Below are 26,769 nucleotides of genomic sequence, written 5' to 3' on the forward strand. Positions count from 1 at the left end.
CAGATTGGCCATATGTAGAGTTTATTATATATTCACACATTCAATCATACAGATTGGCCATATGTAGAGTATGAAACTTGTGTTGGGGCTTCTGTAATCGCCTTTAGTTCCTGCTCTTCTCAGCTGTCATGTGATTCTCAATCCACGGCAGGTAGTTTGCCACTCTTGTATAAATGCCATAGAAGTCAGCTGTAGCACACCCTTTCCCCCAGCTCACAATGCCCAGCAAGAAATAAGTGCTTTTGTAGCGTGTGACAAGAGGGCCGCCGCTGTCACCCTGGCATGAGTCACGACCTCCTTCCCTGAAGCCAGCACACAGCATGTTGCGGGTCACCTGCAGGCCTGTGTGGGCAACACACTCCTGTAGAGGTACTCTCGGGACTTGTAATCGCTGGAGGATGGTGGAGGGCGGTCCTGATTGTGCCAACCTACCCCATCCACTGACAGTGGACAGGCGAATAGCTGCCAGTGTTCGGCTAAAGGTACCCATCATTGGAGGTAGACAGACAGGGATGACGTAGGGGCCTAGGATGACTGGGGACTTCAGTCGGAGCAGGGCCAGGTCGTTGTCTTTAGAAGTGTGGTTGTAGTGTTCGTGAAGAAGGATCTTCATCACCCTACGCACCTGCTCTGAGCCCTCCTTAACTTCACGATTGTGTTCACCTGCAAGGGTAGCAACAAAAAAACACATTTAAACAGACCTTGTTTAAGAGTGACACTATTTTTGGGTGGAAAAAACTACAAAGATTTACGCTAAGCAAACAAACTGCAATTCCAAAACAATTAATGATGGTGTCATGGTGATTCTGATTCTGATATTGCTCACACTGGGTAATTCAAAGTGCCTTACAAATGAGCAGATAAAAGAACATTAAAACAGTAAACTGCCTTATATTATAAAAGACCATAGAAAAATGAAATAACAAATTTAAAATTGAGCTAAAAGAACATGGAAAAGGAAAACTTGAAAATGAAAACATTAAATGAATAAAAAGTAGAGTGCCTTCAATCAGTTAACGGAAAGCATCTGAGAACAGAGTGCTTTGCTAGCTATTGAACTTCAGATGAAATTATACAATGTTCATTCTGATATGCTAAATGTATCATGACAATTTGACCCATTACAATGTAAATCCATGCCTTTAGTGATTCATTGTAATTTTGAATAACAGGCCAGTGTGGGTTGTCTGGCCTCCAGCGCGTAGTACAACATTGTCTGCACTGTGTGGGGAGCTACAAAAAAAACAACTGGACACAGACCTGATGTCACGGGACTTCAGGACTCAGATAGATGGATGTTTTGGGATTAAGCAGAGTTGATTATGAATACAGCCAGGGAAAGGGGAATAGGACACAAACAGGGAGGACTAACAAACCAATGGGTAAACGCTCAGAAGTATACGTTTAACGATTTAACAAAATACTTTGATACAAAGATGATACTAAAACCTAAACCAAAATAAACAGAGTAAAACTCTGGAGTAACACGAAATCAGGTGAACGCTACTAACTCAGAAGGCTAAAGAGAATCAGAACCAAGATACACGGCGTCAAATGCCGGCAAACACAAACTGGACAAAAATTAACTAAGTGTAGGAATGTTAGTAGTAAATAAGTAGGTTTAATATGGGTTTATCTAACTCAGTATAAAACAAAGGGGTTAGGAGTATTATTTGAATGGGAAGACGGGGCTGCTTTGTCATATGATAAATAAAGGGTGGGTCTTCGAGGTACTAATAGGTTTCTGATTGGTGGAGTCAACGGGGAGGTCATAGGTTTCATTGGTTGAGCAGTCAGCCAGTGGAGGCATTAGGGGGAGTGTTAGTGCTAGGTTTAAATGCCTAAGCGGGAGATATTTTTGTCAGAGCGTCTTCGAATTCATTCTCATATTGTTGTTTAGCATCTTCAATAAACCTTACTGAAATACTCTACAATCGGCTGTCTCCACTTCGACATTTTCTGGTACCTCGCGGTAATTGTGATCGGACACCACATAAGGACTTAAACTACGGATACCACAATGGCTAGCAACGGATAACTTAGGAATGAACTCAGAACATATACATGAGAACGAGGGAAAACCAGCACGCAGGGGCGCGTAACTAAACAGGGAAAGTCACTGAGACCTGGGGTCGTAATCGCCGAACTCGGGGAGAATGCTGGGGTGGAATTCAGGTTACGTGGAGATCGCTAGAGCTTCGGAGCTTGTGTCGCGAAAGTGAAGCGCTTCCAGACGTAGCGCGTATCGAGGCTTGTATCGTTTTGCCGAAATTACGTCACTTGTGACGTCTGAAGCCTCATTTGAATCAAGTGCTTCACGTAGTGGTTCGTTCGGTCACTTTTGGCGGGACGCTTCGACTATACGATGTCCCAATTCCCATCTCGTATTCGTGGTTGTTGTTGTCAGTGGTTGGAGATTTAGCGATAGTTGGAGATTTAGATTGTTTGGTGTTGTTAGTAGTATAGATTATTTGAGTTATGGAGCCAGTTAGGAAGAGAACGCCCTTGATCCAGTTGCACAAAGCACTTTCGCCCCCTTTTCAGTGGCCTGCACTTTCACTGACTAGGTGTCCAAAAGCACTCTCACAACCCTTGGTTTTACAAAAGTACTGACCAGTATTCCAAAAGCACTTTAACTACCCTCTGTTCCAACAGCATACAGAAGGGAGTAAAGATAATTAGCAGGCGTTTTTATCCAAAGCATCGGGTTAAAATTCGCTTTGGCCAGGATTCGAAACTGAGTAGTCCGCGCTTTGAGGCGACGTTGCTACACCGATTCAAACCATAGGTCAAACTATTATTAGAAGAAAGAATAGAAAAAGAAAGCCTTTATTGTCGTTGTATTCGCCTACCATTAAAATTTGAATTAATGTAGGTACGTTTTTTTCACCATACATCTGTGTGCATGTTATTTTAGCAGGCCTTGCGCACCACAACAAATTGAACAAATTCACTGTCCCGAGAAAATCTTTTCTACACCGTATTTTTATTGACCAGCAGGTGTCACTAGAGAGCGAACGAAGCTTCGAGTAGTGAACCTATTTTCAACACGTCTGGCTGGAAAGCTTCGAAGGTTCATGAAGCTTCATTTCGCCATTACCAGTTGTAACCACGGAACTTGGGGAGAGCGCTGGAGTGGAATCCAGGGGAAGAGAAGATCGCTGGAGTGGAATCCAGGGGACGAGGAGAACACTGGACCAGATGACCAGGAGGCGGAATCCTGGGAACACTGAACGTGTCGGAAGCTGGCCGTCTTGGGACGTATCTTAGTCCATTGAGAGATGAGTCACCATGCATGAGTCAATGTGGATAGAGTTAGGAGCTGGGACCTTCTTGAGAATGCTCACAAGTGAGCAGTTTTTCCTTTCTGCTCACAAAAAGTCTTTATACATCGAGGTTGTAAAGCTTCTGCAGACCAAAAGTTAATAATTTGGCGCGACCTATACATAGGAAAGCATCTTTTTCTCATTGGGAACCTGGTAGATGGTAATGCTCTACTACCGTCGGAAGGTGGCGGTAATGCACCTAAAAGCTGAAAAAGAATGAACCAGAGACCGGACTTTATTACCATGGAAGTGCGTGGAGCTGTGAGATTAGATGCTAGCCTTCTGTACAAACCTGCCAAATAGTAGCTAGTTGTTGATATAAGACCAGCAAAACAATGTGCAGACTTTCTACTGGTAGTCTATATTTTGTCAGTCATTTTATCTAGCTTACAAACCAGCTTTCCCCAAGCTAACTAATGTGTAGCCCTGGGTCTAGCCCATTTGTTTAGTTCCGTAGCCTGGTAACCACATTGCCTGTCTCCTGTGTGAAAACAGCTTTTGTGTGTGTGTTCACGTGTGGAGAGGGGGTGTCGTATTTTTCCAATGCTCCCTTTTAATGTCTGCTTGAATTGCCCATCCCTACTTTATACAACAACTTTTAAATGACACAATGAGGTAACGTTTAATAAACCGTATTTCTTTGCTAATATGCACCAAAACAATCATCCACTCATTCTAGTGGTAGAGTATGAGTACATTAAGATCCTCAATATGCTGTAAGACCATTCTATTTGTATGCTGGCTTTACTCTCTTACTTATCTGTCTCCCTTTCAACTCCCTTTCTACACCCTGCAACCTTCATGTGTAATAGGTGTGATACATGATATAAGCATGTTGTTGCTGTAGTTTGAGCTCAGTGTTGTTCCCTGGTATATCTGCTTCTTTTATGAATGAATAGACTCGCCACATCCTGAGATCACAGAGCAGTGTTGGAGGTGAAGACCCAGGTGGTTGGCCGGTTGCACCTGGAAAATGTGAGTCGGGGAGCATGCCACTGAAACGTCATTTTGAACGCCATTTGAAGTTGGGGAGCTTGGAACAGTGCAAATTGTAGTGGTTTTAATATTACTGTTCGCTGCAAAAGACTTGACTAAAATTGCATCTTAAAGTTTTGATCTAAAAGTATGTTCCTGGGTCCAGAAATGTCGTTGCAGATGCTTTGAGCAGAGAATCGGTTGTCCCGTCTTGCATAAGCTGTCACAGAGCCACACATGGCTATCTTGAAGAATGTCAATGGTGTTGTTGATGACACTGTTTAAAATGCCTTCAACTACACTAACAATAATCAGATGATGCTGAGATCTGTCACACAATACACCCAGTGATGGATACACTCTTGACTTGTGGCCTGAGTGAAGTTATGGGAACAAGTTCAGCTGTCCCTCAATTCCAGGGTGTTGACATATCCATTCCCCACAGCAGCCTTGTAAACAAGTAAGGACAAAGATGGCACCATCTGCCGAGTCCTTTATTCCATTGAGAGATGTCAAAAGCCATCCAAGAGTGAGAGAGCAGATGAGTCCTCCAGTGTACGACGGCTCCTGAAATACTGGAACAAACTGGTCATCTATGGTGGTGTGCTGTGCAACGTGAGAAGAGACTCCAACATGGACAGACAACTTTTCCTTTTCACGGTGCCTAACTCTCTTAAGGTGCAGGTTCACCACAGGATTCATGATGCAGCGGGCCACCAGGGGCAGAGACGAACACTGTCACTAGCAAGGCATAGATTATTTTTGTTAATCTTTAGTTCGATCATGTGAAGAACGGTCATCGCTGTGTTGTTGGGAAAACACCCTTTGATAGCATCCGCACGTCAGAACCGATGGGGTTGGTCTGCATCGACCTTTGGTCTGTATCGACCTCTGGTCTGCATCGACCTTTGGTCTGCGGAGGTCAGTGACGGGAGGTCCATGGATGTGCTGGTCATGACTTATCACTTGTCCATGCGTTCCCATGTAAGATCAGTCTTCCAAGCAGGTGGGTCGAAGACTCTGAAATGACTTCATTCTCATTTATGACCTTCCCAAAAGGATTCACTCAGACCAAAGTGGTGAATTTTGAAAGCAAATTGATCTGGGAACTGTTGACCATGTCAGGTGTTGATAAATCCCAAACAACACCTTCTACATTGCTGAAAGAATCAATAGGACCATGATCAGGACTTAGCCTTCTAAGTCCAATGCAAAATGGTCTCAGATACACACAGAACACGAGACAGGCTTTGCACCTTTCAATCTCATGTTTGGTGGAGTCATTCGTCTTCCAGTTGACATTCTTTTTTAACATGTCCTCTCCGATGATGTGGTCGTGGATTACAAAGAGTTTGTGTCTAGTCTAAAGAAAGACCTGGATTGCGCAGAAACCCAGTCAGAAAGAACAGACCCGACATGCCAGACTATAGCAGGAAGGTCAAGGGCTCCCCACTTGACATCGGTGACAGTGCTTGTTGCAAACAGAGGTGAAAGAGGTCAAAGGAAAGTAGCTGACCAAATGGGAGTCTTCTCCATAAGAGGTTATGGCTGTGAATCTCTTTGGCTTTGAAGACTCTTTTGCTTATTTTGCTCTCTGTGAACTTCTTACCAGTCGACAACACGCAGTAACTTCACAATCACGGACACATGATGATACAAATGATTTGTTGGAATTTAATCCCAGGCTATACAGCCAACCCTACAGAAGAGGAAGAGGAAAAGGCAGAGGGGCAGGAGAGAACGATTAACATCTCAGACCTCCCTCCCTCAGATGGCTGTATCACTGCACAGTCTAAGGGCCTGTCATTCTCCCCCACTTATTCAGGTAGACATTTTGACACCAAGGTGGACCTTTTCCAGTTATACAGGAGCTTACACTTAAAGGTCTTGTACCATCAAAACACATAACCCAGTTGCCCACTCTACCACAACAAAAGTTATTACAAAAATATGACTGTATTTCAGGAGTTGCCTCCCTGCTCTCACACTCAACACCTGGCTTTGCCGACTCAAGGGTAATTTTTGGTGTGGTTATTTATGTTATGTGGTTGTAATTGGAATTATTGTGAGAGATGTGTCTAGTATTAAAACCTACCCTAGTTTCATAAGTTCTTAAACTACCCATGTCATGTAGCATCTTGACCTTTTGAAGACCCAACTCTTCAGAGAGCACCTCCCTTCCTAACTGGCACCTTGACTAGTGCTTAACTTGCACTTCAGCAGTTACATTCCTGCCCTTCTTTTTCTTTCTTTGTCGTTTTTCTATTTCTTATGTAAAGTAGTATTTATTGTTACACCAGGTTTTTATTGCTCTTAGCTTGACTGTTCTCTCACTTGTACGTCGCTTTGGACAAACGTGTCTGCTAAATGACTAAATGTAAATGTAAAATGAATGTATTTGTGAATGTTTTTATGTAGGCCTCACAAACGGGGCTGAGAGACAGTGACCATTCGTACTGGGAACTTGAATTATCCTATGAATTATACTACATGGAGGCACATGGGAGTGATTCAACCCTAAGTATTTGCGTTGGTGTGTTTTTTAATGACTTTAGCCCACTGAAATAAAATGTTCAAACCTAGTTTGATTGCCTGGACCTGGATGTTATGGTCATAATCCCTCCACACTTCTAGTGTGCCTGTGGATTTGGTCATAATCCTCCACACTCCTAGTGTGCCAGTGGATTTGGTCACAATCCTCCACACTCCTAGTGTGCCCGTGGATTTGGTCATAATCCCTCCACACTCCTAGTGTGCCAGTGGATTTGGTCTTAACTCTCCACACTCCTAGTGTGCCAGTGGATTTGTATGTGTATGGGTCTGGTTCCCAACCACATTTAATTGTCTCCATATGATATATGTTAATATATATCTAGCTACAAGGGACATGTGGAATACTTTTAGGCCTCGTCCAAATAATCTTAAATAACCAGCAAGAGAGTGCAATATGGCAGACATCCCAAACATCCACAGAACGGCTGCAGCTTTAAGTTCAGGTCAGGTTTCAGTTCTCACACAAAATACAGAGCCATAATGGTGTTACCTGGGTCTGTGTGGCTCCTGCCTGAGGGTTAGTTCTTAAACATGTTCTGATACTTTTAACAATATTTTGGGGACTGCCTCTAATAGAGGATAGACATCACACAACAGGACAACGCCTAAAACATCACGAGAAAATGGTGTAGAAACACTGGTGCTATAAATGGTTAACAGTGGAGAGGTATCTGCCCAGACTCACCCACAGTCACCTCTAGTTGAGCAGGATCCGTGCGCCACACACAGTGAGCTGCCGTCAGGATCCACTGAGTGTCCAGGATGATGGCTCCACACTTGTAAGTCCCACCATGTTTTAGTAATGCCTGAGATTAAAAGACAAAAGGAGTTGATTTAATTGTGTAGTTTCTTTACCCCTAAAATAACATAATAACAAAAAGTCACCCTAGAATTGAGTCCAATGCTACGTTGCTATGTTTCAGGATGGGGAATAAGTGGTGAAGGTAGCCTACATTATTTGACAGTAGGTGACCCCTACTGAAGAGTTTGTGTTCATAACACTCTAAGCCTGTCATTTCCCCATTTCAAGGTTTTCGAGACAGAATAGGCAGGCTTAGAGAATCAACAGAACAGAACCTATAAGCAGAACTGCAGAAGGTTTGGACAAAAACATGGGGCCCTAATGTCATTGATGGGCAACTGGCAATGGACAAAGCAATAAGCAAATCAGCCACACATGAACTAAAGCTGATTTACTAACTTGGCAAATTAATGAATTCCATGAGCAAGATCCTAATCACAAACATGGGTGGATCAGCACAATACTCCCACACTCCACACTCCAATAGCTTTAGTTAATGGGCGAGTTTGCGAGATGCTTTGCTCCTTGCCCGTCAATGTGTCAAACTATACACTTTTCCACATTGCCAAGACTCTGATGTGTAGTGGTGTAGGCCTGAATGTTTAATCAGTTATACAATCAATAACAATGTCCTGTGAAATATATGCCTTTACATGTTCTACAATTTATATAATCAGTTATACAATCAATAACAATGTCCTGTGAAATATATGCCTTTACATGTTCTACAATTTTCTGCTCAAGGTTTCTTCCAGTGATATTGTTTTACCCCTGTCACCTCTGTGCTTGCTCCAGGGGGGTTCAGGCTCTGGGCTCTGGAAAGCGCCTTGAGACAATTTGATTGTTTTGCTGCTATTTCAATTGAATAATAATTTGTCTTAAAGCTGTTCACAATGGACAAAATGCTTCCTAATACAAATGAATAAGTCTGATATGTTGTATATGAGACATACACTACCTGCCATGGACACTGTCCACGCGGACACACATCGCCTTTGACTATTCTGGGGCTGAAGTCCGACACCAGAGGTTTTCCACAGGCGAAAGGCACTGCGTACAAGAGAGAGTTTTGGAGGAGTAGGATAGCTTGTTAAATTTGTGTCAACTGAGCTGTGGCTTTTCTGATGGAAAACAGCAAAAATGATTAGAATGTAATAGATGTTCTTTGCATCTCGATCAAAATATATGTTAGAGTTCTTACAAATAATGAAAAGTCTACTTAATAAACAATCTCTCTTCCTGTCAAGATTTCATAATTCACATTAAGGTGGTTTTGCAAATGTGGTATCGGGTCCATTCTTCCAGCAAACATGCCCGTGCGGGCATACTATGGGTAGGTGTGGGTGTACTGAGAGGCAGTGTGGGCATACTATGGGTAGGTGTGGGTGTACTGAGAGGCAGTGTGGGCATACTATGGGTAGGTGTGGGTTTACTGAGTGGTAGTGTGGGCATACTATGGGTAGGTGTGGGTGTACTGAGAGGCAGTGTGGGCATACTATGGGTAGGTGTGGGTTTACTGAGTGGTAGTGTGGGCATACTATGGGTAGGTGTGGGTTTACTGAGTGGTAGTGTGGGCATACTATGGGTAGGTGTGGGTGTACTGAGAGGCAGTGTGGGCATACTATGGGTAGGTGTGGGTGTACTGAGAGGCAGTGTGGGCATACTATGGGTAGGTGTGGGTGTACTGAGAGGCAGTGTGGGCATACTATGGGTAGGTGTGGGTGTACTGAGAGGCAGTGTGGGCATACTATGGGTAGGTGTCGGTTTACTGAGAGGCAGTGTGGGCATACTATGGGTAGGTGTGGGTTTACTGAGAGGCAGTGTGGGCATACTATGGGTAGGTGTGGGTTTACTGAGAGGCAGTGTGGGCATACTATGGGTAGGTGTGGGTGTACTGAGAGGCAGTGTGGGCCCCATGTAGGTTAGCCACAGCAGTTTTGCCCTTTGGGGCCCGAATGTGAGTATTTTTGTGGACTAACCCTGTGGGTTAACCCATGCAGGGCCACAGCAGTCTTGCTCTCTCTGTTCTGTAGTTAATTATATGAATACTTAAAGGGCAAACTTCTTATTTACTGCTAACATGCCCAGTGTTGCATACAGTCAGAGGTCTGAAACAATGACAGTAAACTGTAAACAAGTTGTCCAAGGCATAACCGGTCCATCCCATATTTTACTAAAAATGCCCACAAGACAAGTACCGTCTCTACCTTTTGGTTTGTAGCAGCTGTTTCATATTACAGTTATGAGAAACCTGAGAAACATGTTTGAACCCGCTTATTGTTTAGTTTATACTATGTTTAACAATTGTTCTTATTCCAAAAAAGAATGAAGTAATGTTGTGGTATGTTGTTGTAGTACACCACAGGTACATATGCAAAGAGTGTGCATACTCTGGGTATGTTGTTGTAGTACACCACAGGTACATGTCCAAAGAGTGTGCATACTCTGGGTATGTTGTTGTAGTACACCACAGGTACATGTCCAAAGAGTGTGCATACTATGGGTATACACAGCTGCTATTATCAGGACCCAGACCGTAGCCAGAGGAACACTCACCTTGGGGTACACAGCTGCTATTATCAGGACCCAGACCGTAGCCAGAGGAACACTCACCTTGGGGTACACAGCTGCTATTATCAGGACCCAGACCGTAGCCAGGGGCACAGCTGCAGACATGAGAGGAATTGTGGGTCTCCATGCAGAAGTGCTCGCATCCTCCATTCCGATAGAGACAGCTATAGTTGACTGGCAACATCATGGCTTGTACACACGCACACAAACACACACCAAAAATGTTTCTAGGAGAAGTCACGATACACAATAAAAAAAGTCACAATAAAAGAAATATATTGCAAAGTAGGTTACTGATTAGAGTACTTCCAGTGTCAGTCTATGATGGCATTTACATGCATTTAAGCAATCCAATTACCAGGGAATCTGTGGTTAAGTCAGAAATGCAATAACTTAGTCACTCAAAAACCAGAGTATACAACAGGTAGTAGGTAGTCTGATTTCCCTCTCCTTATTATTTCATTCAGATTCTATCCTCCATTCAGATATTTAGAGATGTTGTAGCTCATACATGAAATCATAGGAATACTGAAGTCAGCTAATCACTGAAACTTTCAACAATCCACTTTCAAATGTATTGTAGTGTGTGACGGAAGTGATGTGTGAATTACTTGGATTTCTTATATGGTGTCTCCCAGGCCTTTGCTCCTAAGTTAGGAACTTCTTTTAGTCTCAAGATGATTGGGCCATTGTTTCATTTCGATCACAAATTAACAGTCTTTTGCTGTGCTAATTGCAGCAGAATATAACATTTCACTGGGGTTTTCAAGCAGGCACCTTCCTTCATCAGCATTGAAATAAAGCACAGTTCAAGCATTGCTTCCCAAATCCATATTGGTACCATAGAAAGGCTGCTTTTTCATTTCATTAAGGAGGATGGTTTGATGCCTATATGCCTAATCTTCATTATATTTATTTGAATTTGTATATGTTTCACTATTTTTCTGTATAAATGCTGTAAATAAATGCATTACCTTTATCACAGACCCGCCCTTCAAAGCCACTTGGACAAATACAGATGTAGGCATTGGCCTGGTCCACACAGGTGGCGCCGTTCAGACATGGCTTGGGTTCACATTGGTCCATATCTACAAAAGAAGAAAAGTCTCCTGACACAGACAACATACTCAATGGATGTCATTAACCAAAAGGAACGTGTGGATGGAAGAATTATCGTGGATGGAATAATAAGTGGATGGAATATTATGCGTTATCGACTACGCTACACTTTCATGCAAGGACTGCTCTGTGTTAGTAAGTTATCACTGGACTGGGGAAACATGGGCTAAATGTTATTCTACTGCAGGTAACGTTTTGTCCCTCTAAAAAGAGTAAATGTTATTCTTTTGATAAAGCTGTTTTCCCAGGGTCAATTATCTTCAATTTATTGTTAATATTTTACTCTTTTAGATATTAGTGTTTCTTGAAACCAACAAATATTTTACATAATTTCCTGACTTTTAACTGTGGTTTATACATTGATTTGGTAAAGTTTCTGCAGCCCTGCAGTTAATACTCGGGTCTTGGAAGTTAATAAACTAATTTGTGTATAAAAGACCTGATTGTTGTGGTACAAGTTGGGAGGACTAACCATTGGAGGTTCTATTTCGTTTTTCCTGACCGCCAGAGGCGGTGCTTACAGCACTGGATTTCCATCGCACGTACGTGCAGGTCGAGTGTTAATACCAACAAAGTCTCCTGTGACCTGGGTGACGTCGTCAATGTGCGCTAGCACAAAAGGCCGTCCCACCCAGCAAGCGACCTCTTGCATCTTCTCGCGAAAGCAGGTCGACATTCGTGATTCGAGGAAGACGCTAGTAGTTTCGTTACCCATTGTGGTCGGGGCAGTGGATATTCACCCTCCGAGAAACTGCGTTATTCTAAGTTGTTTTTTGTTCGCATCAAAGCGGGTAAGCTAACTGGTTGTTTTTCTTACTTGAAGTGTAGCCTGGACCGGAGCGGCCCCGCTCACTCGGCACAGGTGGAAATAACCCAGCTGAACGGTGTTGACGCCGGTTTTCTCTGGATATAGTGTCCTTAGTATCTTCAGTTAGACAGCTACCCGGCAGGCTACGGCCATATTAGACGAACGTTGATGGACAGAGCTAGACTTAGCTTAACAGCTAAGTCTACAGCACCGGAGTTGTAAGGTAGGTAAACTTGTTATTGTAAGTTTTGTTTGTGACAGCCGCTGTGGAGTGTGCTCGCTCCACTGCTGCAGTAGCCTGGTTTGACGCGGCTTTTTCATTTCGGAGTGTGTCTCGCTCTATGATTAAAGTAAGAGTCTGTTACGGATTTTGTTTTGTTTAAATTAGCGGTGGTTGGAAGCCACCGTTGGATAGCACAGAGCTTGAGGGTACTCGCTCTGTAGCCTGGTTTAATATATTTTGTTTTCATTCGGAGTGTGTCTCGCTCTGTTACTAAATTAGGATTCTGTTACGGATCTTTTTGTTTAAGTTAGCGGTGGTGGGGAACCACCGTCGGATTATACGGAGCCTGAGTGTACTCACTCTTGTAGCCTGTACTAATATATTTTGTTTTTCATTTCGGAGTGGGTCTCGCTCTGTGAAGAAGTTAAGACTCCTTATGAGTCTTTTGGCTTAAGATAGCATCGGTTGGGAAGCGACGACCGTCTGTCCACACCGGACCTGAGTGTACCCGCTCTCGGTCTCATTGCTAGAGCAGAGCAGGGGTGTACACGCCCTCACGTGCCTGCTAGCCCGCTAGCCTTTGAAGGCAGCCCCATCGGGCTTATACTAGTCTGGCTAAGTGCTTCTCGCTGGAAGCCAGAACTAACAGTACAGGGCAAGATGTTAACCATCTGTGCTAGCTGCCGGGCCCCTCTCGAGCCAGAGGATGGCCATATGGAGTGCCCCGCCTGTCTGGGCGTTGAGCATCTGAGGCAGGGGCTAACAGAGTTTGCCTGCATAAGGCATTGCCTTACCGACGCTGTCACCAGTAGGGAGTGCCCAGGCGCTAGATACACTCTCCACAAGGGCGTCAGAGAATTGGACATGGGACAGGGAGACGAGGCCGAGTCGTACGAGTCAGCCCCCCACGACTCTCAGACCAGCTCCCAGGATACAGCCCGGGGTACAGGGGTGGAGCCAGAGGCTGGCCAGCTTTCTATTAAGTCCACCCTGAAGGCAGCGTTGGCGCGTTTGGGGCTGGACCCGGTCCCTGTGGCGGTGCCCCCCCAGAATGCGTTTTTTAGAACCGCGGTACAGCAGACTGCCTTTGCGGTCCCACCCTCAGCTCCGTACATTGAGGAGCTGCAGAGGTGCTGGGCAGACCCCAGACAATTTTCCCACCTCCCCACCAACTTCAGGGTCCTGTCGGCCATGCAGGGTGCGTCCACCTATGGGCTTGAAAGGATGCCTAATATGGAGCCGTCGGTGGCGGCCTTAATACTGTCCCCCGATGAGGCGCTTAGGCCCCATGCTCGCTGCCCCCGCCCACAATGCCGGCTGACAGACGACCTCATTGTGAGGTGTTATGATGCAGCCACTCGTACGGCACGCATAGGGAATTCAATGTCCCACTTAATGCTGGCTCTCACCCAGCCACTGCAGGGCACAGGGGATGCGTCGGCGTCCCAGGGGTTGTGTGACTCCTCGCTACAGGCGTTTGCCTTTATGTCGAGAGAGCTCGGTAGGCTAATGTCATATTTGACTTTAGCCCGTCGCCAGATATGGGTGGCCCAATCCCCCCTAGCCGAGCCAGGCAGGAGGGCACTACGTTCTCTCCCGGTGGTCCCCGGGGAGTTGTTTGGTCAGGCTGCACAGCAGGCCCTGGAGCGCAGTGTGCAGGTCATACAGGCCAGGCAGCAGTTTGCAAGCCTTCGTCGGGGGAGCCAGACTAGACGCGGGCCCCCACCACTAAGAGCTGAGGCGCCCGCACAGTGGCCAGTCAGCCAGCCGCGGACACGGCAGTCAGAGAGGTTTCGCCAGCCAGACAGATCTCGCCCACCCCCCGCCACCCGCACACTTCGCCCTACACAGGGCGCCCAAGCCACGTTACCCCTCTAGGGACCGGAGGGGGAGAGGGGGCAGGCAGTGACAGCAGTACACCGGCGGTCGGCCGCTTCTCCAGGCAACATCTCAGGCGCTGGGAAGCGGTGACATCGGACCCCTGGGTACTGGCAACCCTGTCTCAGGGTTACAGTATCCAATTTCAAGGCCGACCGCCAAAGTTCCGTGGGGTCAAGACCACCACCGTCACCAACCCGGGGAAGGCCCTAGCCCTAGGTCAGGAGATCGGCGCTCTCCTCCAAAAAGAGGCCATCGAACAGCTCGACGCGCCTACACACGAAGGTGGGTTCTACTCAACCTATTTCATAATTCCAAAGAAGGATGGCGGGCTCCGCCCCATTCTAGATCTCAGACACTTAAATACTCATCTCAAGACACTGAGGTTTCATATGCTGCGCACCAAGGATGTTCTGCACAGCATTCGGAAGAACGATTGGTTCACGACCATCGACTTGAAGGATGCTTACTTCCACGTCCCAATCACACCACACCACAGGCAATTCCTCAGGTTCGCCTTCGAGGGTCGGGCGTACCAATTTCGGGTACTACCGTTTGGAATAGCTCTGGCACCCCGGGTGTTCACCAGGTGCGTTGCAGCTGCTCTGGCTCCACTGCAGGCCCAGGGAATGCGCATTTTGCCCTACCTGGACGACTGGCTTATCTGCTCCCAGTCGGAGGTACAGGCCCGCAGCGATGTTGCCGCGTTGATGGCGCATATCACGGGGCTAGGGCTCAGACTGAACCTCAGAAAGAGTTCCCTAGTTCCCCGTCAGCAGACTGGGTTCTTGGGCATGGCCATCGATTCGCAGGCGATGAGGGCTGTCCCCTCTCAACAGCGGGTCGACGGAATCCAGCAGCTCGTGGCGCGCTTCAGAGGACACAGGGCTCTGACCCTGAGATCCATCCAACGCCTACTGGGGATGCTAACATCAGCTGCATCCCTGATCCCACTAGGCCTCCTGGCGCTGAGGCCTTTCCAAATCTGGCTAAACAGCCTGGGCCTCCATCACGTGTGGCACAGACACAGACTGGTGAGGGTTACCACCAGCTGCAGGAGGTTCCTCCATCCTTGGAGGAGGAGGAAGTACCTGACCCAGGGAGTTCCGTTGGGCGCTATTCCTTCCCGGAGGGAGGTGGTGACCACGGACGCTTCCCAGATAGGGTGGGGCGCCGTGTGGCAGCGTCAGACGGCCAGAGGTCGTTGGAGCCCCCAGCAGAAGCGGCAGCACATAAATGTGCTAGAGCTTCAGGCGGTGCTGCTGGCTCTAAGGCACTTCCTCCCTGCGCTAGTAGGGAGGCATGTGCTGGTCAGGTCGGACAATATGTCAGCGGTGTATTATATCAACCACCAGGGAGGCACCAGATCGCTGCAGTGCTTAGGGGTTGCCCAGCAGCTCTTGCAGGAGACCCATCAGCACCTATTGAGCCTGAGGGCTATGTATTTGCCCGGCACTTACAACAGAGCCGCAGATCTCCTGTCCCGGGGGAGCCCCGACCCAGGGGAATGGAGACTCCATCCAGATGTGGTACAGGCGGTATGGGGTCGATATGGCAGGGCAGAGATGGACCTATTCGCCTCTCGAGAATCGACTCAGTGTTCCCTCTGGTTCAGCCTCTCGGAGCCAGGCCCGCTAGGCCGGGACGCACTGGCGCATACATGGCCGAGACGGCAGCTATACGCTTTTCCTCCTCTGCCACTAATTTGGCCCACCTTGCACAGGTTGGAAACAGAGGAGCACGAGCTACTACTAATCGCTCCCCGGTGGCCGGGGAGGGTATGGTTCCCTAGGTTGCTCCAGCTGTTGCACGGGAGACCCTGGTGCCTCCCAGTGAGGAGGGATCTACTATCGCAGCTGGGCGGCCAGATCTGGCATCCAGATCCGTCTCGGCTACAGCTCTGGGTCTGGCCCCTGAGGCGGTGGTATTCACCATTAACAGCTCGCGGGCACCCTCCACCAATGCCCTCTATGCTAACAGGTGGAAGATATTCACGGAATGGTGCCAGGCACGGGGACAGGAGCCAGCACACTGCCCCCTGCCAGCGGTACTACAGTTCTTGCAGTCACTCCTGGATCGGGGACTCACGCCCTCCACCATCAGGGTGTATGCTGCTGCCATCTCCGCAGGGCACGTTCGGATAGAAGGCAGAACTATCGGGTCCCATACCCTGGTGACTCGGTTCCTCAAGGGGGCTCTTCGACTAAGACCCCCACAGCGGAGGCAGGTGCCCCAGTGGGATCTCCTCCTGGTGCTACGAGCACTCTGTGCAGCCCCGTTTGAGCCTTTACAGATGACGGAGCTCAGCTGTCTTTCAATGAAGACCGCTTTTCTTCTAGCCATTACGTCAACAAGGCGAGTAGGGGAGTTACAAGCCTTGTCAGTAAGCACGGATTGCCTGCAGTGGCATCCTGAAGGCAAAGGGGTCACCCTGTGGCCGAACCCCGCCTTCCTCCCAAAGACCCTTTCCTTCACATTTTCCAACCAGCCCCTCAGCCTGGCAGCTTTCGAGTCCACCCTGGCGGAAGAACAGGGCCTGAGCGCAGAACTGTTGTGTCCAGTGCGCACCCTAAGGACTTACGTCGCAAGAACGGCAGCTTGCCGTCAGACAGACGCATTGTTTGTCTGCCACACAGGGCCAAGAAGGGGTCAAGCACTATCCAGACAGAGGCTCTCTAAATGGATTGCAGAGACGATCCAACAGGCCTACAGGCACAGTGGCTCCCCAGCCCCTCAGCAGGTCCGAGCCCACTCCACGAGGAGTGTGGCGACTTCATGGGCGTCTTTGAGGGGGGTTCCCCTCAGTGACATCTGCAAGGCAGCCTCCTGCACTTTTACTAGGTTTTACAGGGTGAATGTGGTATCCCATAACCCGGTCGCGGCAGCGATACTCCCTACGCCGTTACGGCATCTCTAGAAGCTGGTAGGCACTCCTCATGACTTTGTTGGTATTAGTCATCCAGTGCTGTAAGCACCGCCTCTGGCGGTCAGGAGAAACGAAATAGAACGAAGGTTACGTATGTAACCACGGTTCTATGAGTTTCGGATGACCGCCAGACCTTGGCAGTCACTCGGAGTTTGCACGAGAAGATTGTCAAGAGGTCGCTTGCTGGGTGGGACGGCCTTTTGTGCTAGCGCACATTGACGACGTCACCCAGGTCACAGGTGACTTTGTTGGTATTAACACTCGACCTGCACGTACGTGCGATGGAAATCCAGTGCTGTAAGCACCGCCTCTGGCGGTCATCCGAAACTCATAGAACCGTGGTTACATACGTAACCTTCGTTTTATCCCTCCACAACAAACTCGTGTCATGACTTTGGTCCAGTCAAGGTCTATCAGTATCTGACTAATCAAAGTCGCTTACGTGATTGAAACAGCCAGCACTAATCATGTCCATCTCCCTGGAATGGCATGTTTTGAATGCGGATCTCATTTGCGTAGTAAAATCATCGCAAAGGACCATGCATGGAACAAAAATGGATAAGTAAACAAAACATAATGTACTGTAAGCTACAGGTTCACCAACAACAAGCGCAATCAACAACTGTAGTTAGGCTAGTATCGATGTTGTATGATTGTTATCGATGTTTGCTAGCTACAAACACTGGTTGGTGTGATGTGATTCACTGTGCACCATTTACAGTAAGGAGAAGTCTATAATGTGTGCTCACAAATGTTTGAAACATTGCTTTGAAGAAATCTACTGTGATGGCCCAGCTGGTGAGCAGTGCCCCACAGGACTAAGAACCGCTAGACAAAGACAACCAAGAGGCGTGGTGTCCACTGTTTTACCTCGTAAGGCCAGGCTCCCACAATACAAAACGTTTGTTTTGCATGCTGAGAATATACAAGTCATTTTGCACCATTGTTGTTCAGAGTATTACTTATAATATATATATATATATATATATATATATATTTACTTATTATAATATTTGTACAGGTTTCTTACTTACACATATTACTGATACACACTGTGATTTCAACCTGTTAGACATTCATCCTGATTATAATGCAAAAGTCTACCAAAATCATAGTGAATTTCATTGGAATTTTGAGAATTTCCAACCCAAATATCAACCCCCCTCAAAATCATAGTGAAAGATGGCAATCCATTTTTGGATATTTTAATTTAATTGGTAAGCATCTACAGTTTTGTATGAATCCCATAGACAATATAATTATCAGATAATTGATATCTGATTATCAGATAATTATATACTCCATCAACATTAGTCATGAATGTACATAAACGAATGTCCTGATTTAGATAAAGAACAAATCTTTTCTTGATTTCATAGTGTATGTTCATTGACTAAATGTAATTATTTTAATTAACTTTATCCAATACTAAACACACACATAGACAGCACATACCTGAATATCTTTTCCAGAACTCATTCTGCAACATAAGGGTGGAACATACAGAGAAATATATTACCTCTCTTAACTCCAAAGATCTAAGAGAGTGATAACTGATGAACACACATAAGAAGACTAATCTGTCATTCCACTTTATGTGAAGTGAAAGGCAACCTACTAGGATACCTGGCTCTATCTGCTCACGTTGTCTCTTTTTCTTTGCCTCCTACTCTAGACTATATCCACTGTAGGAGATATGCTTACTGCTTCTCATTCCCACTAGCAGAATATATGGGTCACTATCTGTCAAATATGATTGATGGCCTATTATATTTGACGACCTGCCCATCAGTTTTTGATTGGTAGCTGTGGTTTGATGGATAGTCAGTTAGGTTGGCTCGTAGTGACTCTGTGCTAGCATGTTTGAGTCAAAGGTGTGACGCATCAGCCTTCCTCTCATGACTGTGCTGATGACTACAGAGATGCCTGTGTGTCAGGAATCCCCCAAAAATGTAAATCACTCTGTGCGATTTGATGGAGGTGTTTGGACAACTATTGATCACCTAGAATGGCACCTGTTCTCTCTATTAAAGTGGCAGGGAACATATGACTGGGGCTTGCTGCTGATATATATGTGTATGTGTGTGTGTGTGTGTGTGTGTGTGTGTGTGTGTGTGAGAGTGTGTGTGAGAGAGTGAAAGCGAGAGGGAATTTGTTATTCCTCATCAACTAATCAACATTTCATGCAACACAGCAACTTGTTTACCATAAAAGAGTTGATCTTAGTGGAATGTGCAGATGTGTCTGTTGTAATACTTGTTGATCTTCATTCCACCGGTGATCTCAAAAGATGCATGAGGCCTGCTTGGGAACTAAACTTGGAACTGAGTCAGGCTAGAGGTTGGTATACTCAGTGCCCATAGGGTACTATAGAATTTAACATTCAACACCTTGCATACAAATCATGAGCAAATTTTTGGATAGAGTCGCATATTATTTAGTTTAAGGTGACCAAACTTGTTAAAGGTTGTTATAGGAACTAGTGTTTTAAGTTCAATGTACTTGATCATTTAATAAGTTGTAACTAAAATTTTAAGTTAAATTAATTCTAATTACATTTTCAATTTCTCAGTAATTATCAATGGTAGTAGTTAGTATGACTTAAAAGTTTTGTTTCGTATCATATGTCAAACTGATGGGGGGGGACTTATTTTGTCAACATTTAGCATTATAATAGATACATAGATAAAATATGTTGACAAATACAGGCTTTTCCATACCATATAAAAGATTCTGCCTTTGTTTTCATCACCAATTCTGATTGTTAGACCCGAATGCTTAAATAAGTATTCATAATTAATCTCTCACACACGCTGTTTGTTTGTCGTGAAAGTGTGTATGTGTGTCCTGTCAAGCCATATGTTGGATTAAAGTATGTAGTACCACCCAGAAACATTTGAAATGGTATCCAGAGGTCATATAACCAAATGGATACGGTGCAGACCTGTGTGAGGGTTGTGCCAAATGGTCGTGACCCCAAACAATAGTATAGTTATTTTGGTGTTTACTACATTTTAAAAAGGATCAGATTTCTGGCAAAACACACTCTGAACAACTGAAAAACATAAATTGTGTAACGACAGAAATGATGATCAAGGGGTACTGAAAAGACTTCTTTTATATCTGACATTAGTCAAATCAACCTAGGCCTTGAGGTTTCACTAAATCATGGATTCATTTTGGTTTGACCAGGGTCGGTCCTTCCTACAGGCGACAAAGGCGGTTGCCTCTGAAGATTACACTGACAAGTGTTATAGGCGTAATATGTGGGCGGGGGGGGGGCGTGGCGGCGGCGGTTAGTGATCTACCCTGATAATTTCACATATTGAAGTGTTATAGGCAGAATATGTGTGCAGGGGGAGGGGGCGTGGCGGCGGTTACAAACATGGAAAAAAAAGGTACGGGACTGTAAAATGTTGGCCTGTCATAATATACTACACTGTGTAGAACTGTTAAGAAGCTTGGATTTTTTTTCGGGGGGGGGGGGGGGGGGGGGGGGGGGTTAGTAGTGAAGCTTGCCTATGGCGCCAAATGTGCTAGGGCCGGCCCTGGGTTTGACATCCGCGATACCAGTTTCTGTGTAGCAATAAATACACAGTGCTTACGTACTTTGTCTTTGCACAGACTCAAACATGCTCAAGTCAAACGTGCAGAACTCATACAAACATTATAGAGGATTGCATTCAGTAATGTTCACAAACAGGACATGTTCTACTGATCCATGCATTTGGCTAAAACCTGTAAATATAAACGTGTCATTAGTCACATACATCGTGAATCAAGTAATTACCATTAATCTCTAGAAAAAAGAATATCAGCTGGTTTGGCCCCTGACTCGCCACTCAGAATTTTCTGCTGGATTTTGTGGTCAGGATTGATGAGTCGATTATTCGTAGATGTAACTGTGTTTCAAATCAATGATGGGGGGTTTGTCGATACGACTGTGTTTTGGAATTTCTACACACTTATCTGAGTGTAAGTGTGTAACAGCGATGTACTTATTTAACTTGCCACTTCTTTGACTTTTTAATTTGACTTTCCTTATTTAAAAAAAAGCATAGCATGTGTACTCTTTTCTTGTTGTACTTGTAAAAAAAGTGGTTCAACAAACACGTTCTTCGTCATCTACAATCAATCAAAATAAAAAAATGCAACAACTTAACACATTTGCTTATGTTGAAACAACAAATATTTTAGTCAAGTTAACATACTTACCTTTTGTTGTGACAATGAATACTAATCTTGACGTTTGCTGACGTTTTTCAGACCATTTAAGCGTAAGCTAATTAAAAATGGGTTTATTGTAGAGCTGGCAGCTTGCTCGAGGAGATTCATTTTTCGTGCTCTCTCACCGTCATACAAGGAATGTATGATAGACACAGTGGTGCCCCTCAACAGTAAATCGTAAGAATTGTCCCCTGAAGCAATTCGAATCACCTCAGTCAGCCCACCGTCCTCAACTATTGATGGGCCGACAGTCACCGGCAACCCAAACTGCTAAAGCATTGGTAACCTTTTCACGGACTGGTATAGTTATTTTCCTAGAGAGGTCGTGGATTGTGGGTTGGCGACCATCTAACCTGGGACTGCTTTCGATCGGGTGCTTTGCATTAAGGTGAAAACTTAAAGACGAGCTGCTTCTGTGATAGCTTAATTCAGCTTGACATACAACTTTAGTTTTGTCGATTGTTCCGTCATTTTGCCTCTTAAACAAAAACGTTACGCCCAACAATCCCTCAGCTCTCTCCATCTTCAACTACCGTCTCGGTCTCTCCTATCTAACTGACTGCAGGCACACGGCGGTTTTGTGGCAGGGGTCAACGCACACCGGAAGTAAACAAAGTTGAGTAAACTGCGTTAAAATATTTTGTCTAGGGCTGTCAATCGATTAAATTTTTTTTACTAATTAATCGCACATTTTGAAATGTATTAATCGCGATTAAAAGTTTTTTTTTTCCCTTAAGACTAAATCTTATAAATAAACAAGTAATCACTTCAGACAGCGTGTATTTTAGACACTGTTGTTTAATTGTATTTTTTTAACACAATGTTACCCTTGACGGTAAATCGTAAGAATTTCCCCTGAAGCAATTCGAATCACCTAAATCAGCCCACTGTCCTCAACTATGTTGATGGGCCGACAGTCACTGTCATCCTAAATGGTAACCTTTTCACGGACTGGTCTAGTTATTTTCCTAGAGAAGTCGTGGAGTATGGGTTGGCGATCATCTAACCTGGGACTGCTTTCTTTCGGGTGCTTTGCATTAAGGTGATAGCTAAATTCAGCTTGACAAATGCTACATACAACTTTAGTTTTGTCGATTGTTCCGTCATTTTGGCTCTTAAACAGAGACTTTCCGCTCAACAATCCCTCAGCTCTCTCCATCTTCAACTACCGCAGTGGTTCTCAAACTTTTTCTGTCATTCCCCACTTTGAACAAGGGGGGCTATTCAAGCCCCACCTGTCCCTCATCAGTCTCTTAAAATGGTAGGCCAAGCCCCCTACTTCCGGGCTATATTGCCCGAGGGGACACAGGTTCAAGTCTGGCCTGATGTAATTTCCCAATGCTCTCCCCACCTCTTCTCCGCCTCGCATCCTGTCATAACTTCATGTCCTATCCAAATAAAGGCATTAAAAAAAGTATTTTTTTTAAAGTTGCGTTAAAATATTTTATCGCCTTAATCGCGGCCGCATTAATCGCATAGATTAACGCGTTAACGCTGACAGCCCTAATTTTATCGCATTAATCTCGGCCACAATAATCTCATAGATTAACGCGTTAACTTTGACAGCCCTAGTTTATTGTCAAGTTACATAAAACATTAAAGTTGAGTTGAAACAGCCTATCATTTTTAAAGCTTATTTCCCCTAGATTTTACCCTCTTGCAAGATAGAAGCCAAAAGTCTTAGTTGCTTCAGATCCAGTTTTTACCATTTTAAGGCGTTCAGTTTTCTTTGTAGGTGGGCACAGATATGATTTATTTCAAAATGTTTGCTTTTGGGGAACACAGGTGTGTGTGTGTGTGTGTGTGTGTGTGTGTGTGTGTGTGTGTGTGTGTGCACATTATTGCTAAGTTAGAATGAATTGTGATAAAATCTGATCTAACTTTGACTACAACAACAAGATTAGCTGGTCCTCAAGGCCTACTGATACATCCTTTTGGACACACATGTAACATTACTGTCTTCCATGTCCTGTTTTGTTTTTTGACAGTGTAAAGAAATACTAAGGATGAGCAAAATATGTTATCTGCAATTTCAACTGAATAAAGAAAAGAACATCTGTATAGCATGTAAGGTACAGGTCTTTTTGCTTTAGTTGCTTAACATTTGTGTGACTTGTTTTTGTGTTATTGGTTACAAATTAAAATGCTAAGAGATTCACATTCATAACTTTAAATGTTATTTGTATTTATTTATCTGTAATTGGGGCACCCAAATGGCCAGAAGCAGCCCTCTAGCCTACAATTTATTTATTTTATTTGGTTTATTCAGAATGTGATTTACTTGAATGGACAGATGGCTAGGTTACATTGTGTTTATTAAGACAAACATTTTCAAATTGTATATTTTGGACATAAACCCACATTTGAATATAATACATATGTTATTCACTACTTGAGTACTAATTTTATGAAATACATGTTTACTTTTAGTCAAGTAACTATTTTAATGGGTGCTTTTACTTCTACTTGACGTCACTATTATTAGGGGTGGGTAGAATAACTGTTAAGTTCTGTTTGTCCTGTCAGGATTTTTCAAGACAGGCCGGCAGACTATACATTATCCCTTTATTGAGTGCCAGCCATTTACACATAACTATACAAATAAATGCCATCATTGGCATGGTTCTTAGGTTCATATTCTCATGTAACCATTTAATAGTAACCTTACAAGCACAATATACACCCACAATGTTGTAGTACGATCAATATTTACGCATTTCTGCCTCTGACTCTCTGCTTGCGCTATTTACCTCCTGCCTCCCCCTGTTATACCTCTCTACCAGTGTGGTCTCAAGCAGATGAGTTCTCCCCCTGTTATACCTCTCTACCAGTGTGGTCTCAAGCAGATGAGTTCTCCCCCTGTTATACCTCTCTACCAGTGTGGTCTCAAGCAGATGAACTGGATTCTGCTCAAGGCGTCTTACAATTTAAAGAGTTCTCCCTTTTTTAACTGGATTCTGCTCAAGGCGTCTTACAATTTAATGAGTTCTCCCTTTTTTAACTGGATTCTGCTCAAGGCGTCTTACAATTTAAAGAGTTTCCCCTGGCCACCATCTCCTATGTGATTGCTCTAGGAGGTTCAGGCTTTTGGCTCTGTAAAGCACCTTGAGACAATGGCAATTGTCAAATGAATCAATAATACATTCATAAATATGTACTTCTGAGGTAAGTGCAGATTATCACAATTTACAAATCTTAAATGTATTTCTAACCCCAAGTACATATTGTTACAATGTGTTCCCATAGCAACACTAATGAGGCTGCTGACAACACCAATGTCATGGATTTGTTACCAAGGGCCAACATGTAAGGACATAACAAGTACATTGGACATTCCTGTCCATTCCTTGAAATAGTTATATTTAAAGCTAACAAATGCATTTTAAGATTAAGATTTACCTGATTACGCAGCTCTGAATATAATTAAAAATATGTAAACATGTTTATTCACCAACTGTTCTGGGAGGGAAAAGATCTCCTGTGCTTCTTCGTAAGAACAGCGCTCCTCCAGGCACTCCCTCTCCAGGTTGCCCTGCTTCAACTCCTCGAACCAATAGTTGGCACGCCGTGCCCTCTGCAGGAGGACCTGGCTGGCATGTGGTCTGTTCAAGAAGACTGAAACCCAAATCCAAAGTAAGGAGAAGAAATAATAAATATGTACAAAATAATCAATAGAAAACTAACTTGGATATGTGGACAGACAAGCAGGGAGACGAGAAAATATGAATATATTCAGATGGTCAGGTAAATAAGGTCAAATAATCAGAATTATGGTCAATCTCGACATGAATAACACTTGTTATTGTATTGTTATGTGAGTGACAGTGGCATCAAATATAGACTGACTACTCCTACTAATGCCACAATATTCAAACAGGCAGGCCACCCCCACAACTACGAAGTAAACGTCCGGCAATTCTAGAATAGATATTGTTCTTACCTCCGGGTAACCCAAAGCAGGCTGGAAAGCTAAAGAACAGCAGAAACCACCGGAGCAGCTGACTCGCCTGGACTCTTAAAGCTCTGGACTCCATTACTCTGTTCTCAGCAGGCTGTATGAGCACGATCAAAGGTCATCAGAGCTTCCCCCTAATGCTAAAAAGCACACATCAGCCTGTGTACACACACAGGCACAAAAATAGGGATAGGATTTGATTTTGCTTTGAACAGCAGGAGGTGCTGTGATGACCAAAATGACATTTCTCTGAGCTGATGGACAGTGATAAAGTATGATGGGCAAATACTTCTTCTCTGTCAGTATGACCTGTACGAAGTCACTGCTTGTCAAGCTCTGAAGATTTGGCTGTTGTTAACCCAAGTTCAAGAAAATAATCCTGTGTGGGCCAACTGTGGATTTTGTACCATCTGTTATCCTCTGTTTTTTGTTGTCCTGATACAACTTAAATTAATTCATTTAAAATTAAGTTAATTTGAAAAATTAATAAAAAGCCAATACATAAAAAAAAACTCTCGATCAAAATGTCCAGTAATAATGCTCATATAAAACTGCATAAACAGGACATTTGTGTTTAAAGACTCCCTCCAGTGAAAATCTAATTTTGAACCTTGTTGGCCATGGCCATATGGTGCTTTTTATATGATACATGACATATCATGAGCGAAAAAAGCAGTCAACGCCATGACTTAGTATTTCCAGCCTGGAACTGTAGTGTGCCAATGATAAAAAATACAGAACCAGACAGCCTGGGTTTCATGCACCAATCTCATCAATTTACAGGGTGATTAGAGCCAGTCATTTTATTAGAGCCAACGTCTCTGTCATACTGTTCCTCTGGTGGCATGTCTTTAAACGTCTCTGTCATACTGTTCCTCTGGTGGCATGTCTTTAAACGTCTCTGTCATACTGTTCCTCTGGTAGCATGTCTTTAAACGTCTTTGTCAAACTGTTCCTCTGGTAGCATTTCTTTAAACGTCTCAAGCAGTTGAATGAATTTTCCGCTGAAGCAGTCGAGCTGTGATTCCACTATCGGGCCAGTGAGAGCTAGGGCTATCTTTGGGCCAACCGGGGCTAACGGCCTGAGGCGAGAACAAAATCCATTTGCGTTTCTACTATCAGGCCTATAGCCCCATAATATTGCCCTAAAACTCTCCCATAACATTCCGCCTTGGTGTAAACATCATCCAATCGCCCATTTCACAAGCGAGTGGGAAGCTCAAGTTGAGAAACGCAATAAAGTCTGGATGCCAGGTAGGGCTGGGCGGTATGACGGTATATACCGTGCAACGGTAGAAATGTGTCTACCGGGAGAGATTTGGCCATACCGTTTCAACCGCGGTATACTCTTTGAAATCCAATCGATTTATTTTTAGATAATGACCTCCGAACTATACATCATCCCT

General features: G+C 44.5%; 1 protein-coding gene across 1 annotated transcript; it reads right to left on the bottom strand.

Annotated features, from left to right (window-relative positions):
- Positions 1–25,498, bottom strand: LOC105896548 (coagulation factor VII-like). Its single transcript, XM_012823316.3, has 8 exons — positions 25,349–25,498; positions 24,860–25,023; positions 18,637–18,661; positions 11,202–11,315; positions 10,270–10,416; positions 8,615–8,706; positions 7,540–7,660; positions 1–663 (listed from the first exon to the last, which is right to left on the bottom strand). Exons 1-8 carry the CDS (start codon positions 25,440–25,442, stop codon positions 104–106), a joined length of 1,317 nt encoding a protein of 438 aa, XP_012678770.2. The 5' UTR covers positions 25,443–25,498; the 3' UTR covers positions 1–103.
- Positions 25,499–26,769: the final 1,271 nt, after the last annotated feature.

This window comes from Clupea harengus, chromosome 21 (genome assembly GCF_900700415.2).
Source record: "Clupea harengus chromosome 21, Ch_v2.0.2, whole genome shotgun sequence".
NCBI lineage: Eukaryota > Metazoa > Chordata > Actinopteri > Clupeiformes > Clupeidae > Clupea > Clupea harengus.